Source organism: Pseudonaja textilis, chromosome 1, assembly GCF_049901715.1.
Source record: "Pseudonaja textilis isolate UNSWEBS1 chromosome 1, rPseTex1.2, whole genome shotgun sequence".
Lineage (NCBI taxonomy): Eukaryota > Metazoa > Chordata > Lepidosauria > Squamata > Elapidae > Pseudonaja > Pseudonaja textilis.
The window spans coordinates 236,631,418-236,651,249 of NC_141990.1; the positions used below are offsets into that span (position 1 = coordinate 236,631,418).

Sequence of the window (19,832 nt, forward strand, 5' to 3'; positions counted from 1 at the left end):
CAACCCATGTTACACATTATCACTCCACCTACTTGCAAGCTGGCCTTCCCAAACTTCATTCCTTCTTGCCAATAACTTCATCTCTTTAGTTGAAGTGGACTCAGCAAGGGCTGAAGCACTATCACCACACAGTTAATGTTGGGGTCAGATCCTATGCACCTCTGAAATAAGCCAAAGTTGCTCCCAAGTGAATTGTGTGTGCAGGTACTTATTCCAGCTTATGTTTCTGAAAATGACTTTGTAATTACTTACAAATGATTGACTGACAATATATGGATTGTACGTAGGAATTCTCAAATTTTCCAACATCCATGCCACCCTATAATTTGTCCCTCCCTCTCTCCGCAGGTGTATACATTCCACATACCTTCCACCCTCAAACTGGACACAAGATCAGAATATTGTGATGATATTCTCAGTAGGAAGAACAGTTCTAATTTAAATTCTGGCCCCATCTTTAGGCATACTCAGAATTTATTTTATTTTATATGTGTGTATGGCCATGTACAGTATCTCACAGAAGTGAGTACATCCTCTCACATTTTGTAAATATGTAAGTATATTTTTCATGTGACAACACCAAAGAAATGACACTTGGCTACAATGTAAAGTAGTAAGCATACTGTTTGTATAAAAGTATAAGTGTGCTATCCCCTCAAAATAATGCAACACACAGCCATTAAACCCCTGGCAACAAAAGTGAGTACACCCCTAAGTGATAATGTCCAAATGGGGCCCAAAGTGTCAATATTTTGTGTGGCCACCATTATTTTCCAGCACTGCCTTAATCCTCCCGGGCATAGAGTTCACCAGAGCTGTACAGGTTGCCCCTGGAGTCCTCTTCCACTCCTCCATGACGTTGTCAGGGAGCTGATAGATTTGTTAGAGACCTTGCACACCTCCACCTTCCATTTCAGGATGCCCCACAGATGCTCAATAGGGTTTAGGTCTGGAGACATGCTTGTCCATCCAATCCATTACCCTTACCCTCAGCTTCTTTAGAAAGGCAGTGGTCACTTTGGAGGTGTGTTTGGGGTTGTTATCATGTTGGAATACTGCCCTGCAGCCCAGTCTCTGAATGGAGGGGATCATGCTCTGCTTCAGTATGTCACAGTACATATTGGCATTCATGGTTCGCTCAATGAACTTTAGCTCCCCAGTGCCAGCAGCACACATGCAGCCGCAGACCATGACATTCCTACCACCATGCTTGACTATAGACCAGACGCACTTGTCTTTGTACTCACCTGGTTGCCACCACACACGCTTGACATCATCTGAACCAAATAAGTTTATCTTGGTCTCATTGGACCACAGGATATGGTTCCTGAAATCCATGTTCTTAAATCTGCTTGTCTGCAGCAAACCATTCACAGGCTTTCTTGTGCATCATCTTTAGAAGAGGTTTCCTTCTGGGATGACAGCCCTGCTGACCAATTTGATGCAGTGTCTGGCATATGGTCTGAGCACTGACAGGCTGACCCCACCACACACACCTCTTCAACCTCTGCAGCAATGCTGGCAGTACTCGTAGGTCTATTTCCCAAAGCCAGCCTCTGGATATGACACTGAGCATGGGTACTCAACTTCTTTGTTGGACCACGGCGAGGCCTGTTCTGAGTGAAACCTGTCCTTTAAACCGCTGTATGATCTTGGCCACTGTGCTGCAGCTCAGTTTCAGGGTCTTGGCAATCTTCTTATAGCCTAGGCCATCTTTTTGTAGAGCACAATTAATTTTTTTAGATCCTCAGAGAGCGCATTGCCATGAGGTGCCATGTTGAACTTCCAGTGACCAGTATGAGAGTGAGAGCAATAACACCAAATTTAACACACCTGCTCCCCCTTCACACCTAAGACTTTGGAACACTAATGAGTCACATGCCACCAGGGAAGGGAAACGGCTACTTGGGCCCAATTTGAACATTATCACTTAGGGGTGTACTCACTTTCTCAACCTTGGCAACTTTAAGATATGCAGACATCCAAAGTTGAGAAGCATTTATTAGCACAATGAAAAACCCACAGAATTTCCCTATTAGGGAAATGTATTCCATGCCATGTACATTTAAAACTTTATGCTGGAATAAATATGCAAAGGCTTTTCAAAATGTAAATCAACCTTGAAAGTACATTTATTTTTCACCAAATACTCATAGGAACCTAGGTTATCCCTGTCCAGAGCTTCTTTCATTTGCATGAAACTAGAGTATGGTTAAATTTACTAACTGGGAAAGCTCCCTGGGAATTCTTATACCAAGATAAACAAAGGAGTCAGATCATGACTCCAAACCTAAACCTACAATCCTTATACTTTCCTAGATTGTTACCGTAATCCAGTAGCATCAAGTAGGATTTCCTCCAGTTTAGAAAACAACCAAACAAGATTCTAAATTATAAAACATTGGGCAAGCTTAATTTGTATTCATAGATTATTCTACTTTCTGAGGTCTATACCTATGTGCTATTTCTGTAACTTGCTGGTCACAAGTTGCCATTATAAAATGTTCCTCCTTTCTCTGTGCCATAATCAATCCTCTCTCACACAATGCTTACAAGTCCACACCCTGACAAATATCCAATTCTCCTCCAGCACACCTGGCTTCTCTGATGAGCAGAGCAAGGTTGGCAAATGGTGCAGAGGGAGAAACAGGCCCAAGGGATATCAAGATCAGAATTTTCTAAATTACTTACATGGTTAAGCACTCCAAAAGGAAGTCAAGCAGCTTTACATAAGACACATAAGTTCCCTTGATACCAATACTTTTGGTCTCCCCGTAGTTCCTTATTTTGATCAGAGTTGTATGGTGGCATATAAATTGGACTTACCCTCACATTCCTTGGACTACCACTGTGGGCTCAAATCCAACAAGCAAAGCTGATCTGATTCTGGGGAAGTCATGCAGACAAGGATTTATGAAACATGCTGATATTGTAATGAAAATTGTAATTGAAAACTCCAGTATCTTTTATTAAAACACAAAGGAAAGTAGTGTCTGGGTTGCACTCTATAGATAAACCACACTCTGTGATCAAAAAACCCTGAAAAGTGTTAGTGGGGGGGGTTTCTATGATGGTAACATTTTTCAAATGCTTTGTTTTGTATCTGCCCTCAGAGCACTAAAACAGCTTGTGGAGCCAGGTCTCAGCTCAAATTAAGGCTATTAGTATTAGACCTTTAGCACCCACGCACAAATAAATAACTCAAAGTAGCAAATATACCTAATTTTCCTCCCTCTTATATTCCCCAATACAGCCACCCTGTGAGATGAGTTCAGCTGAGCTGCTTTTATATCTAAAGGGGGGGGAGGGGGGGTAAAATTCACAGCCTCCTGGTTTCTAGGCCAGCACCTTACCGTCACCACTGCACCAAACTAGCTCAGTAAGTCAATCACCTTTAGTGGTCAAAAGAAGATTTCTCAACTTCGTTTTGTGTATTATAAGTATGGACATTTATATTATGTGGATATATTAAATAGGGTTGTGCAAATTATGTTACTAGTTTTGTGTTAAACCATGGATGAAGGTTGCAACTCTAACTGGGGATAAACAATGAATGAAACCTCCTTAAAGTTAATTGTGCTACCAGTTCTATTTATAATTACTGGCGGCAGCAATAAATCTTCTGTTTTACATTATACAACCAATGATAACCATTCCCTATTATTAGAACTTGGCTCAATACTGAATGAGAAGTTGTTTTGTGTGTGCAAATTACCTAACCAGACACAGCTTTCTGAAAAAAAAAAAAAAACTCCATGAAGGCAAACAATGAACAGTTTTGTATCATTGTTGTGGCTGCTGCTACATTTTATGTTCTTTAAGCAACCTGTTTAAGATTCATGTCAATACTATGTTAACTTTAAATCCACAATCTAATGGGAGTATTTTTTTTTTCTCCGTACTCAGAAACACAAAAACAAATCAGGGTATGTTTTACATTTGTAGGCAAGCAGGAATGGGGTATCTGAGAATAGCTTAAATAATGATGTGTAGTCTAACAGCTTTTCCTCTCACCTCATATGGAATTCATTTTTGCATAACTACACATCACATTAAGCCCAGGTTTTCTGAAGATCACCGAATCTGCTTTCATTCAGTGAGATTTAGATATCCGTCTTAATAGGGCTTGAAGAAAGCACAGCAACAAGTCATCATTTGGAGCCAGCTGATCACTCCCAAAACGCTGTAGCTGCAATTTACTGCTAATATCTAATATATTCTTGCAGTGCTTCCCATCGACATCAACACAGGCCTTCAGGGACAAAAGCAGCTCCCAATGAAATGAGTTTCTACCAGCAGAGGGTCAAATGTGCTGCATTCCAGCCTCCCTAAATAACTCTCTAGAGTTGCTTAGCATTATGCCAAATAAATGTGCAAGCGATAAAACAGATTATATAAATAAACTGCAGAATTTGAAAGAAAAAAGTTGTAATCCAAAAACTGCCAATGGAATATCTTGACAAGGAGGGCAACTGGCACAGACCACTACTGTGTTCTCTCAAATAAATCATAGTGAAGTTCTGGTTATAAAGAAGGTCTGCATTAAAAAAGCAGAAACAAGTCATCTGACAAGTTGCTAACTTTGTATGACAGTTTCCTTTTTAGGCCACAGAAGAACCTTTAGCAGATGTTCTCTCATTCCACTGACTTAAACAGATCTTGATCATTCTTTATCAGCAGCAGCAACATTAAAGGCCCAATGTACAATATAAATGTAATGTTTTATCAACACATTTAGCCCCAGGCCAGAGTCCCCAATAACAGCTCCAAACAAGAGATACCAATCATTTAATATGAATTGTTTCAGTTAAGTAGCCCAAAAGGGGCTTTGAAAATAATGTAAAAACAGATGAGTTATTTCTTTTTTCAGTTCATATTTTTTTGAAAGTTAGATAAAATTAGTAGTGTCATGTTGCAGAGAACCATGAAAGCAATCAGGAATGTTTCAAACGGAAGTAATGGAAATTCAACATTTATTTTAATGCAAACTTCTGACATTGCTTCAATCCTCATTTTGATAGTATGTTTGTTTTTGCTACTTCTGTTTTTAGTTTCCTGAAGATAAGGCATCATCATCATCATATACATGGTTATAAACCACTGTGAACATCTCCATTTCTGGAGAGGAAAAGTGAGATAAAAATTCTTAAATAATTATGATAATTTGGGTAACCAAAGCCAATATTCATATATAATAAAAACAGAACATTAGTAATATTAGTATATTTTGTTTAGTTTGTTTTTATTTTATTTGTCAAACCAAAATTACAAATCCAAAAGAAGAAAATAACAAAATCAAAATGTGACAAGGACGATAGGCATGCCAGTACACTTACAAATGCCCCCTTACGGACTTTTTAATTATGGACTGAGGTCCACAGAAGTTAAATTAGAATTAAAACTGTGAAAGTTAATGGCTGAGACAACTGACTCAGGTTAAGATATTCCAGACTTTGATAACTAAATTACAAAAATTCAATTTTTGACGATCAAGTTTAGAGCAGTTTACATTAAACTTAAAAGGGGTTATTGACATGTTACATTATGATTAAAGCTAAAAAAGTCATTTACAGCTAAGCGTTACTATGTACAATTTTGTATACAATATTTAAATCTGACAAGCGTTACAGTTCTAAACTATCCAAATCAAGAATTTCAAGCCGAGTAGCATTATGGACAGAGGAATGAATGCAAGAGTTTTCTTGTAAAGAACTTCTGAATTTTCTCGATTATATTAAAGTCCGATATGCAATGATTTTATCAGTGTAATATTTGATATTCTGTAACACAAGTGGAACTTAATAAAATACCACAATTAGAATGGTTGAATCAAAGATTTCTTTTAGTTGGTCTTGTTACTCCATTCTCTCCTCCCTCCTCCTAAAATTCTTCTACCTCTTCCCACTCAATGGAGCTATTTGAGCTACTGATGCTTCCTTTCATATGTGGATAGTACTATTATGAATACGTGTTCAATAGCATTTTCCTGCACATCAGAAATAGAGGGAATATTGTGTGGGTTTCTTTCACATATATTCTCGCCGCTAGTTCTTTCTTAGTCATCCTTTTTGTTCCCTCTTTGATACCTTTCACAGTTGAGGTTAAAAAGATTAAATAAATATATTTCTGTTCTTTGGTTATTGGAACCAATCATTTAATAGATTTTATGCTTCATTGTCCCATGAGAATGATGTCAGTTATAAATCTCCCATACATTATTTAAAGGAGTGTCAAGAACACTCACGAAAAGTAACCAACTGTTATTAATTTCCCAATCAATAAACTCTAAAGCCAATCTTTTGTTACAAGGTTTTGAGCATACAAACCTTTTCCATAAATTGAAGTAAACAACATAATTCAACCATTTTTGTCTTGGAATTGCTTGAGTCACAATTCAAGAGAAAACACTTATCTGGCAGGTACAAAGATAAATTAGATATTTCACGTTTATATCATTTGAGAGGTTAAGAAAAGTATTCCAGTATTTGGCTGTCAATCCTTTGGGAAGAAATGAGTTTTGGACTGCATTTTCAAACTGACCGTAGATGGCAGACTGCCTCGGGTACAGTATATGCCACTATTTAATAACTCAGAAAATTGTTGCTCAAATGGAATCCCAGCATACTGGATGTGGAAATGAGGAAAAAGCCAGTCAAAATGGATAGGGCTATGTAAAAAAATACTTCTGGTTTACAGTTTCACTGTAGGAGTCACTCAATGATTCAATGATTTTGTAATTCTCAGCTGACAAAAATGTAATGACACTCATTCATATTCAGTTCACAAGAGCGTGACTTGGAGTTTTCAGGGGTTTTCTCAATCTTTTTCAATCTCACAAAGGAAAAATGGCGCAGTTTTGCAATATCATTTTTACATGAGCAGGTAGACTGGGGCTGTGAGTGAATCACGTTATTGTCTTCTGTGACAATAACCATAATAATATCAAAACATTTTTTCATCATTAAAGGCCACATACCTAAGGGGGGGAAAAACACTAGTGGTAGACTTCAGCATTGATACCTGCCAAGATTTCCTGATACCTGCCAAGATTTCTATTTGGATATGCAAGAAGACATTAAGTAAATTGCTCAAACAGAACTAGACCATTCTCACTGGCCCCTTCTTCTCTCCTGTCCTTTCAAAAAGAAGTAAAACTTTTGGATGCTGCCGCATTAACATGTTTCTATATAACCCAGAACTCTGAAAAACCAAGGTTTTTAAATCATTAGTGTGAAGTGGTAGGATTTAATATTTTTTTTACTACCGGTTCTCTGGACGTGGCTTTGTGGGCGTGGCAGAGGAAGGATACTGTAAAATCTCCATTCCCACTCCACTCCAGGGAAGGATACTGCAAAATCTCCATTCCTACCGCACTCCTGGGGCAAGGTTACCTCAAAATACCCATTCCCTCCCCATCCCACTAACCTGCTTTCTAGCTCTGTTCTCCTGTCCAGAGCAACCAAAGAAGAAGACCCAGCCAATTAGCTGGGACTTGGGAGGCAGAGAATATATGGGGCAGGGCCAATCAGAGGTGGTATTTGCCGGTTCTCCGAACTACTTAAAATTTTCACTACCAGTTCTCCAGAACTGGTCAGAACCTGCTGAATACCACCTCTGTTATTGTTACTGATTGTATGCTTATGTTACTGATTTGTAAACATCTTCATTCATATTACCCTGGAGCACCACAAAGATCCATCAGGCAGAATCAGGTAGAAAGTGATTGCAAAAGTACTATGGCCTTGTGGAATTCGTATCTGCACAATTCTTCTTGTAAGTATAATTAGGCTTTTAGCGATACCATTCATTGATCAAGGGCAGCTCTATAAATACCTGAGAGAAGTTACTAAATGGCTGTTAGTCTCTCTGTCTGCATCCCTTATTAATCTTGGGCTGGACTGAAAAACCAAGAGATACATATGCATACCTGTGAGAACAAAGGACAACTCCTTGAAGCAGTGACACTGTCATATGCTCCCAAGGTTTGGCGCAGGCACTTCACAGACTTTTCAAGTCAACAGTGGCTACAAATATACAGAGAAGACATTTCTGCCAAACTTATACTTCTGTCCTCCATGCTCACCCTTTTTATAGGGCGTTATTTACTGTACTCTGATACCCTTTATATTAAATATATTACTATATTTACAGGTTTCATCATTAGCACAAGACAAGTAACATTGTTCCTTATTATCATGTATTTGTAAGCAACAGAAGCAGTTATGTGTTGGTTTTATTTAAGATCAACTTGCCAGAGATCAAAAAGGGATTAGTCTTATAAGCAACCAACGTATTCTGTACCATGTTTGTGCCAACAGCTTATCAAAATGAACCTGCTGGTCCAGTATTAAATCCAAGAGTGCTATCACATCATCCTTTTAAGGCTTTAGCATCTGACACAGCAGCTTTTTCTATCTCAGTGATTTACTGAAAATATGTTAAAATGCTTCTCCGAAGGGTCTCGTCCTACTTCCTTCCTAGTGATTAAAATGAATAAAAGTAAGCATACAAGACCTCAAGGTCAGGGAATCTGGGAAATGCTTCTATAGAGATCTTGTTGATTTAATTCTCCCCCATCACTTACTCTGAATAACAAGCTTCTGCATGGAGTAGCTTCAAAAATCTATTGAATTAAATGTGCAAACTGTTTCCTTAAATCCTCACAATCAAAACTCCCAGCATGACATTCAGAAGAACAAGTTCATTGGCATCAATCTAATATTAATATTGTTTATTTCATATATAGGCCACCCAATTGCCAAATGACTCTGGATGGCGTACAATCGGAAACCTTTCTATCTACCTATCATAAAAATATAACTGACCAGAAGAACAAAATACTCAAAACAAACAAAAGGAATAAAAGGGGCTCCATAATCACCCAGCCTCAAGGCACAGGAGAACCACCAGCTCTTCAATAGTTTACAGCAATAAGGATAAAAGCGATAAGAATCTCTGTAGAGAGATGATTCCAAAGGACAGAAATTGCAATAAGACCTATACATTCCTTCCTATAATAACTGCAGTAAGACCTATATATTCCTCACTTCCATAGAATGTCAAAGCCTCTTTTGTTATAGCAATCATTGAAGCAATAACCTGGTTATAAATGAATAAAACATTGGAGGGCTTTTTATTAGTCTCAAGAGATGTAAATAACTAAAAGGCATCTTTCACATAACCACAAAATTGTTTTTTCAGTCAGTGGGGGAGACAAAGTAAGATGATTCATGCCCTCTTGGGAATTAGATAGTCTTCCTCTTTACCACTAGCTCCAACAATACTTGTATGTATTTTTTCATCTTTACTCTGGTCATTTTTATTTCCTTAAAACGAGGGCAAAAGTACATGATTATAACTGATCAAGGCCTATGCAAATATTCATGTTTCTGAGCATATTTCAAAGGAGACCAGAAGATCTCATAGTATTTATGCAACACAATTAGAAGACAGCAAGAAAGGAACACATAAATTTTGTTTTATTTAAATCAAGAGTTTGCTGCATAGAAAATCAAACACATCTTTAACTTAATTTAGTTTGGGAGTTTCCTGATTAATAAGATTCTGGGCATCTTATTTTTAAAGTGAAAAACAATAAAACAATACAAGAGAACAGTCCATCGATTCATTCAGTATCTCTAAATCAATTCACCTGAAAATATTTTTTTATCCAAAAAGAAGTTAAAATGTTATGATGAATTGAACTGTTCATATACAACAAAAGTAAACTGCAGAATAAAGTTAATCTTCTTTACATCAGTTCATATAGTCTTACCATTCTCATCTTGAGGTAATAAATTATTATACTTTAAAATTTTACTTAATGCCCCGTATCAGTAAAGTGGAAATAAAGGTACTAATACATGAGAAGAAAAATAAATAAAATTCAGAACTATTTTAACAGTTTAAAGAAATGACTGGAAATAAAAGAATGAAATTTAAGCCGAAACAAATTTAGTGCTTCACTTAGGAAACAGAAACCCAATGTGCAGGTGAAAGATAGGGTGTGGTCCAACAATTGGTAACCACATGGACCCAACCATGCAATCTTCTTGGAAACACTGTAATGCAGATTTGCCACTGCATTCTTCCCTGATGTTATTTTACTTCTCAGCCTGCTCTACAGACCTGGTGGTCTTCCCTCAAAATACTGATCTGGTCTGCCCTGCATGTCTTACAAGCTACGATCAGCAAAGTGCTGCTATCTGCTAAAATCTTGGAATAATAGTTGATTAAAAATTGAATATGAGGCAGTAGTGTGATGAAGCAGAGAAAAATTAAAAAATAATGTTAAGGTTTTGGGAACCAAAATTAAGCATTTAGAGAAACTGGAAAAAGATTCAAGGTCAGTAGGGTTTATCAGAAAATTAGAACTAAGTCCTAGAAAAAGACATTAAAGGAATTGTGTATGTTTAGCCATGAGAAAAAAGAAAATTAAACAGATAGAATTACAGCCTTTAAATTCTTAAAGGAATGTCACACAAAAGAAGATCAAGAACTGCTCTTTCTTGTTCCAAAATGCAGGGCATGTACTAGTGGATTAGTTACAGTAAATCAGCTTTGAACTGAAAGTTAAAGGAAAAAAGTCCTAACACTAATAGCAATTACTTTCATCAACAATCAACTTGCTGGAGAGATGGAATGCTCCTCTTTACTGATACATTCAAGAAGTTGGACAACCATCTGTTTGTGGATACTCTGATTTAGATTTTTGTACTTAGCAAGACTTGGACTTGACCTAAATAGCCCCTTCCACCTTTGTAATTCTATGGTATAGATTTGCAATCACTATCACTTCAGTACAAATTTGGATTTGTAAATATTACTATACCGATTTTTGTAACTGTAATTTTTTACCAAGGAAAAGTGTGGGAGTCCACGTTACAAAACATGTGCAACCCTATTTTAAGACCCATGATTATAGGCATCTGCAAGGCTGTTGCCATTTTGGCATGAATACCTCAAAGACCTTTAGTTAACATCTTATATATAGTGGTTAAACATCTACAAAATATATGCATTCTCAAAACCAGACACTCCAGAGCCAAGAAGCCCCAACAACTTTCTTGCCATGTCTCTAATTTTTCATGAAATTCAAAACTATCTAATTTCTTTGACTGCCTCTCATTATGGTATGCATAATTTCAATGCATACTATTTGGATGATTTATTTCAAATTCCATCCATCCCCTTGTAATGATAACTAATTTTTACATCAGTTATCTAGGCTTATGTTGTCAGTGACTATACCTACTCATACCCACAGGCTTCTAAAAAGCCATAACTTAACTATTATATATCCTATACCTGAATGATTCTATCCTATGTCTCCAAAATAAATTTATTGATAAAGTATGTTTTGATAGTAAGAACTATGAATCAGTGGAACAGGTTACCACGATTTTTTTTTTCTCTTTCATTGGTGATTTTCAAACAAAAGGCTGAATAGTCATGAGCTGGAGACAGTAAATCCTGCAGTGTACAAGGGGTTGTACTTGATGTTCTTTGGTACCTGCCAATTCTATAACTCTAAGAAGAAAATAACTAGGCTAAGCAGACACATTCAGTGCTGAACATTAGAACAGATAAGCATCACAAGATAAAGAGAAACGAAAATTAAACCAAAATCACCAAGAACTTCCGAGAGCCAAGATAATCATGTTGGCCGTGAGCATCTCTACATTAATATTTTAAGTGTTATTCAGCTTTGCTAAGATGACACAATACTGTTCTTCATTAATATGGTGGAGGTAGATAGGAGACAACTAGAAATAAATCCAAGTAGGCATGGGTATGTGTCCATGTTTGGGCTGACATTATGGTGATAAGTAAGGCAAAGCATGCTTACTCAAGTGGTTTTGTCTAGGGTAATGAACTCCCTGCCGGAGAAAAAAAGCAATTTTATGATTTGCCACCTGGCTACTATTAGTTTGCACAACATTTTGCCAGTAAAGTCATTAGAATTTGCTACAGCTTCGATTCCTTATGGACAATCTTTAGTGCTAACTGGGGAATCATATTTCTCTGCTATCTTGGACTCCATTCTGAAGATGCCATCCCAGATCCAGCAACACAGCGGCCCCCAACCTTTGCAGCACCAGGGACCAGTTCTGTGGAGAGAGGTTTTTCCATGGACCGGAAGAGGGCATGGTTTCATGTGCTGTCTGCATGCTGAGGATGGGGCTTCACTTGTTTCCGCAGTCTGGTTTCTGGCATGCCACGGCCTAGTGCCAGTCCATGGACCAGGGGTTGGGGACCCCTGCAGTAGCATTTGACAGCTACCAACCAGCTCCAACCTTCCCTGTTGGGGGAAGGTTATTGAAATGATGACAGTGGATCAACATTGCAGCCCTTTAAAGGAAATAGATTGTGTGGACCTTTTTCAATTAGGCCCAGGGCCAATTTTGGGATGGAGATGGCCTCCTGGATCACCTGTGTTGGATGGGGGAATGTGTGCTTCTCCTAGTCTTGCTAGATATTTTGGTGACTTTTAATACCAGCAGGAAACTGAGACAAGGAAGTACTGCTTTTTTTGTTGCAGCAACGAAGTTACAGAATAGCTACAATTTGGAATAGCCTCAATTTGGCTGGTCCTCTTTGTTGGTTTTCCACAAGCCCCTATAGCGTTGCTTTCCAAGTCTGGGTAAAGGTGATTTTTATTTGGATAGTGAGCCTTCCCCTGATTTGAGCCATTGCTGCAATCTTTTATTCTCTATTTTTGTAATGTTGTTTCATTTTTAATTTTTATTTAGGGTATGTTTTACATTGTATTTTTATATGAGTCACTGAGAGTCCTTTTTGACTGTGATGATATACAAGTGTTTAATGAATAATGCTGCTATAATTTGCTATTGCATAAAGGATTGTTGAGAAACATTCCAAACATAATAGGCACAGCCTTTATTAGGCTAATACAAAGGTCATTTAAACCATGTAAGCTTTTAAATAAGAAACTACTACACACACATAGTATATAAATAAATAAAAATAAAAATAATCTCCACTCATCTCTCTCACAGAAGAACTCTAAGCATCTTTTTTTTTAAACAGATGGAGACAAAAAAGGCTGGTGTTGAAGTGGTGGAGACTGTATTTGGTCATAGTCTGAAGAAGAAATGTGCGTGGGGGAAACCACAAACATTCAAGTTAAGTTATTCCAACAGCAATGGTTTTAGGCTGCATTGAAACTCTGTCTTCTGAGACGAAAAAAGAAAGAAACTCATTGCAACATTTTTAAAGCAGTTATTCAGAATTACCTCAAAAACCCAGAAAACTCCTCAGTAGATGACAGAAGTTGAAAGGAACTACACTGTTTTTGTATTTTATATTATTTTAGATTAGTGTTTTAGCCAAAATAAAGAAAACCAGAGGCAAAGAGGAAAACAAGTACAAAGGATATACCTACCAAGAACAGAAGTCTCAGATTCAAATGATAGAAAATTATTTATTTCCAAGGAAAAATCCTCTTGTTGAGCTGTTAAATTCAGCTTTCTATCAGACCAAAGCCAAGAGTACCATCATAGTCATAAGAAGTATTCGAAATGTTATGTTAGAAATACCTTTATAAAGCCAACATGCAGTTTGCAAAATAATAACCAACATCCAAATATGAAAAATATTTTTACTCTCTATGTGTAGAAATGTGGTCACATTTAAAAATTAATAGCAAATCACTGACTACAAGAACCACAGGTTAGAATTTTGTATTTCTAGATCTTAAACCTGTCAGTTACTGCTATTCTCTATTTCCTTTGCTGAAGGGGCCATGCTTTTTAATTGTCCTGAATTAACAAAGTGATTAAAGATTGATCACAGAGTTGATTTAAATTCCCAATGCCGTATTGTAATGCTACAACCCATTTGGCCCTGATGATATCAGACCTCCGACATGAATTACATACAGTTCCGAAACCATCTTTGCTCTTGCCCTTCTGATTTATTCTATAGGAATCCAAGTTTAAGCATGTACTGTACTCTGCAGAAAACAATACAAAAAGTAGATTATAACATTTCCTGCTTAAATCCTGTTTTTACAAATTTTGCTCTTATGTCCTTGTTTTGCTTGTTGTTGCTTTCAATTCAGAGTTGACTCCTGATGATTGCCTGGACAAGTATTTTTGGCAAGTGATTTGCTTTTTAGGGCTTAGAGAAAGTCTCTGGCTCAAAGTCACTGAGCTTGCTTTGTGCCGAAGTGGGACTAGAACTCTGTCTCCCAGTTTTTAATCCATTGCCTTAATTACTGCACCAAACTGGCTCTCCTTATATCGTATCCTTCTGATTTATTCTGTAAGAATCTAAGACCATGCATCTACTATATTTCAAAGGTGACCATATGAAAGTAATTAAAAATAACATGAGACCTATTTTCATACACATCCATCCTCTTTTAAGTATTATCCAATGTTACTTATTAGGGTACTATACCCAACAATAATAGTGTTTTCCTTTTTTCCCTTTGAAAGTTCATTAGTCTCAGCCATCCACTTAATATTTTGTTCTACAACTCGAGCAATGAACAGAATTCCTTTTTAAAATCTATTTAGTAGATAATTTCATCACATTGCATTATTTTGACAAAGGGCCATTGGCCAGGACATTTTCAACCCATCTGAGAAGCTGATCTTCAAAAGCCTTGATAATTTCATGAAATAAAGAACAGATCAAGTACAAAGCAGTGTGACTATCCCCGAAAGTTCCTTTAGCTAGAAATCGTCTAACAGTGTTCATGTGTTCATAAACCATAATTAAATTACTCATTATAGTTTTGGGAACTATGAAAGTTGGACAGTCAATAGCTTGGTCAGATTTTAGACACTGTCCCTTCTCCTATAATAGTGATGGCGAACCTGTGGCACACAGAGCCATCTCTGCCAGCACATGATAGGTCGCCTTGGATCAGGTCCATTGCGCATGCGCACGCGCCTCCCGCCAGCCAGCTGATTGTTGGATATCTGCCGTGCATATGGGGGGGAGGGGCATGCATGGGAGACACACGCATGTGCAGAGGTGTGCAGTGCGCAGGGTTGCGCATGCATGTGCAGGGGGCATGGGTTGTACACGCACTGCATTATGGGTGCAGGCACGCATACGCACTTTCGGCATGCAATGACAAAAAGGTTAGCCATCACTGTCCTATAAGATTCACTGATAGGCTTCTGCAAGAGGTTGCTGCTTTCATCAGAATGACAAAAGCAGCAGTACATTTGTTGTACAAGAGCCACCTGTTTTGTATGTGAATACAATGTCATATCACAACGCACATGAAAAAGGGCAGGTCTTGTGTCACAATGCCACCAGGCTGATTTTGCCATTCTGTCACTCTTGTGGCTATGTGCTTCCAGTTATTATAAGGAGAGGTGAGGCTTCAAACACACAAGTAAGAAAAATTGCACAATTGTTTTCAGACTGTGCCTCCTTAAGTGGATCAGCCTCACAAAATTACAGCATATTACAGAAAAGCTCGGAAATCTAAACCTCTGATCCCGGTGACCGACCCAGATTGGATCCTGCATTACATCATCATGTGTTATGTAGAGCTTATGTTGGGCCATCATAATTATAAGCAAAGAGCAAATATCTTGAAGAACTCAAAACTGCCATTCACAAAAAGAGCAGCATCTTATAAATTATGAAGTATTTCCAAGGAATAATCATAAAAAAAGGAAAAAGCCCATCTGTAATTCATTTTTCTTTGCTAGCCTCTATTGTAGAAGCATTCCAAGACATCAGAGGAAAGTATAACTTAAATTTAAACGGACCATCCATCATCCCCTTGGGCTCCTCTCAGCCAGTATCCCAAGTGACTAAAAGGAAGATTCACCCACCAGATTGCTCTTGTGTCATGCTCTACAGAACAGCTCGGCTTGCCAAGAACAATTAGGTCTGACTAAATCTACCTTTCACTTCATTAGGAATCTTAATTGCTCAGTTGCTAGGTGAAAAACTAACTTCTCCTGACATGCCATCAGTCCTACTAATAAAACCTAAACTGTAACAAAATGTGCTTAAAAATAGTAATGTTCTCAGGCCATCCAGGTCTGTGAAAAATATTAGTTACATTGGCCCTCAGATCTAAAATTCCCTATTTTTTATTTAAGGATTGCATTCCAAGATCTTCTGATTTATTTTCAAGTATATTGTACTGTACAAGGAAGATTTATTTTTACTGTGCTATGGTATTCAAATCAAAGAAAAAATATTTGCGTTTTAAATTAATCTGTAAGATTACCTAATGTCATAAAAAGATCTAAAGGATACATTGCATATTTTCTATTTAATGCAAAAGTCATAAGCAAGCCTTAATATTTTCTTTAATATTATCTGCCATTGATACAAAAGATGAAACAAAATCATTAGGACACATTGTAGAAAACAAAAGAAACAGAAGTAACCATGCAATTATGTAAAAAAAGAAAATACATTATGCCATGTTTGTTTTCACAAAAAAAAAGAACCCAAAATGGAAATTCTTATTGTTAACCCTTTTTTACTGTAGGCCTTATGCATTCAACCGCTTTTGACTATATTGCAAACTCTTAATCTGTAAGGAAACTCACTATTGCTTCCATTATCAATATTTAACAACCTTCCTTTTTTAAGTCAAAGCCATTACTTTTGGACAAAGGTAGCAATTCTTTTTAAGGATGAGGTGCGCGCGTAGGTTTTTCGTTTTAAACGAGTATTTTAAAATTGTGGCCTTGTTTTATTCCAGAAAATACTATGGGCCTGGTTTTAATGCACTGAAAAACGAACACGTGTTGGCTGCAGCAAAGAGCAGGTCTGGTCTTTATTACGATGAGGGTTGCACCGAGTAAGATTTGTGTGTGTGTGTGTGAATCGCGCTCCCCCCCACCCCCCGTGCTCCAATTCCCGGGCAGGTAACATTCGCATCTCGGAAACCAACGGAACCTTCACGATTCTCTCCCTTCCTCCATTTTCGCCAACTAATGAGAAAAAAGCGTTCATATTTTCGTGGCTGGGAGAAACGGCTTTTTTTCCCCAAAGCCCTAATCCTTATGCAATATTAAATGTCGGTTTGAGGCCCTGGAGCTTAATTAAGGTTGCTATTGTTACTGTGTCCTACGCACTTCGTTTCTCACGAAGCTCGGCGTTTTCTTTCCCACCAGCCTCCTCTTTCTCCAAAAGCGAGACTGGGAGCAAGAGACTTGGTTTTGGGATTTGCTTTTTGAAGAAACGGAATTCTTTATTGGCACATCGCAAGACCCGCAGCTGCGCTCTTGCAAACAAAAAGAGGGGAAAGAAAAAGCCGCCCTTTTTTGCTGCTGCTGCTGCTGCTGCTGCTGCTGCCGCCGCCGCCGCCGCTCCTTACCTCCTCGGCTCGAAGGCAGAGGCAGACCAGGATCCCCCGCGTCCCAATTCCTGCCGGCGACCAAAAAACCCGCTCCTTTCTGCTCCGCGGCGCCTCACCATAGTCCCGAATTTGTCGGCCAGCAGCATCTGCTCGTAGAGCCACTCATCGTCGCTCGGTTTTCTCGGGCTGGCGACTTCCGAGCTTGCCCGCTCAGCTCCGAAGGAGAAGCCCTTGCTTGCTTCGGACTTCCCACTCCCACCCTGAAAATTGTCACTTTCGCACCCAGCTACCCACCCCGCTACCACGCGCTGCAGCGCTGGGAGGGCGGGGGAGGTAAGCTGCAACTCAGCACGCGCAACAGCCGCCCGGGCTTTTCTTTTTTTTCCCTCCTCCTCCTCCTTTTATCTTTTCCTCCCACCGTCTCCCGCCCGCCAAAGGCGAGGTCCGGAGCTCCTCGTCTGGCCAGGGAGCTCTACTTCTCGGGACAAGCGGAGCAACAGATTGGAGAGGGTGGGGAGGTCAGCGTTGTCAGTCGAAAAGCAGAGCAGCTGTTTCGAGGAGTCTCGGGAGCAGGAAATGCCACAAGACTTAAATCCAACCACGTCAGGAAGAACGCGGCGCCCTTGTGTGTGCGTGTGTGTGTGAGAGAGAGAGAGAGAGAGAGAAAGGGGTGGTAAATAAAATCCGGGTGGGATTATTATGTTCTGGAATGGATCTCTCTCTCTCTCTCTCTCTTTTTATAAAGCCGAGGCGATTTTAATCGCGTAACTGTGAAAGAAGGCAGGACTTAGCCGAAACGAAAATAAACGTTGGTCATTCAATGTCTGACAGGAACATAAATACTGAGTCAAGGTTTTTTTTTAAAAAAAAATATTTATTTTGATGTTTTTCCTCGTCTGGGAAAACGATTTCCTACAGCCAGCGGGAAGTGGGGAGAAAAAAGGAGCTTTCCTCTGGGCTGCCCTTCCTCAGAGCCTCCCTCTGTTCTGCTTCCAGGGCTTGGAAGCCCTCAGAAAAGAAAATAGGAGTAGAATCAAGCAAATAAAGGACTTGCTACCCTCTACCGGACAAACAAGGTCGAAAAGCTGGTCCCGGTTAAGAATAACATGAATGGAAACGCGATGGTTGTAGAAACAGAAGATTGTGTCCCGGAACCACGGGGAAGTCCTTCCGCAAAACGCTTGCTTTGCAGCGTCTTTCGAAAGGCCCCCGCAAGCAGGCGAAAGGCCCCCACGCGTGTTGGTGACTTGTGGGAGAAGAAAGTGCCGTTGGAAAGCTCGAATGCTTTATCGAGGATATTTCTCCGATGATGTTTGGAATTCAGCCTCATCATGGGGAGTCTTCTAGACAGAATTCCTAAAATTATCGGAGAAAAAAGGCATTGTGTAGTTGTTCAGATTTCTTTCTCGTGTTTTTTTTTTCTGGAAAGAAAAAAAAAATACAAGGTGAAAGAAATAGTGGGGAAATGCATGGAAGGAAAAAAGTGAAAACCCTCCCTCCTATTCCGAGGGACACGACAATGCTGAAAAGGGACAGGCCAATAACCTACTGTCATCAGTCATATCCTGCGTGTACCTGAGAAAAGCTTATTTGGAAATACCAGCTACTTACAGTATAGTATTGCAAATGCAGGATGAGCAATAGGTAAGTTTGCAATTTCAAGATGATTGGTTATGTTTTTATTTTCTTGTTCCATATTGCATTTAAAACTTTTTGGAATGCAGAGGAGGGCCTATGTCTTGAAAGATGCTTTCAAGTTGCAACATCAGTTTATTTCTTGGAGTCTGCTGGGAGAAGTTGTATGCTAACTATATAAGTAGCAAGAAAATCAAGGCGGTTAGCATTTTGAAATCTGAGGAGAATTGAATACAAAATAGACCAGATCGTGTGCTCGGGGAAATTCATCTTGGGAAACTATAAATAACACCATGATCCTCCAGTATTGCATGAAGCCCCAAATGCCTTTATGGATCTCCCAACACTGAATATGTGGCATATTTTTTATTTTGAAGTAGGCAAATACTACCGTTGCTTTAAAATAGGCTTATAAAACAAAAGTCTAAACAACCACAAAACCACAAAAAAGCAGAAAATCCCAGTTCAACTTGCAGCAGCATCCCAACCACAGTGGCACATGTGATCTCTGCTCCCTTCTCCTGCCGATTATAGAGGAAAAAGGACTGGCTTCTTTCATTTTAATCTCATGAAATATGCAGGAGCAAAGTAACTTCTCAGGAGAGCAGTTTCTTGAAAACATTTTCATTGCAAGAAAAGCTACTCAAGGAAAGTGTTGTATCTAAGTAAGCACCGCAATACTAAATTCTAGTATAGCTATAGTTAGAATGATTAACAATGGACTAGAACAGGGGTGTCAAACTTGAGGCCTGCAGGCCAGATCCGGCCTGCAGGGTGGTTAAATCCGGCCCACAAGGCCGGCCTGGAAATATCAAAAGACCGGCCCACAGTGCCTCTGGTGGCTAAAATGAGCTGTGTGAAACACACACAAACACATACACACACA

The 19,832-nt window shown here is 38.8% G+C and overlaps 1 protein-coding gene across 3 annotated transcripts in view; it reads right to left on the reverse strand.

Moving 5' to 3' along the window:
- The window catches only part of OSBPL5 (oxysterol binding protein like 5), a 146,475-nt gene that overhangs the window by 104,286 nt on the left and 22,357 nt on the right, over positions 1-19,832 (reverse strand). Inside the window, exon 1 of one of the 3 annotated variants that reach the window (XM_026706539.2) lies at positions 17,330-18,022. The exons of 1 other annotated variant lie outside the window; for it this stretch is intronic. Coding sequence is in view for 1 of the 2 variants with exons in the window: in XM_026706538.2 (XP_026562323.2) it covers positions 17,428-17,457 (30 nt within the window). In the remaining variant the exon portion in view is untranslated. Of the gene's footprint in view, positions 1-17,329; positions 18,023-19,832 lie in introns of those variants that run through there. One more of the 3 variants, XM_026706538.2, reaches the window with a different exon arrangement.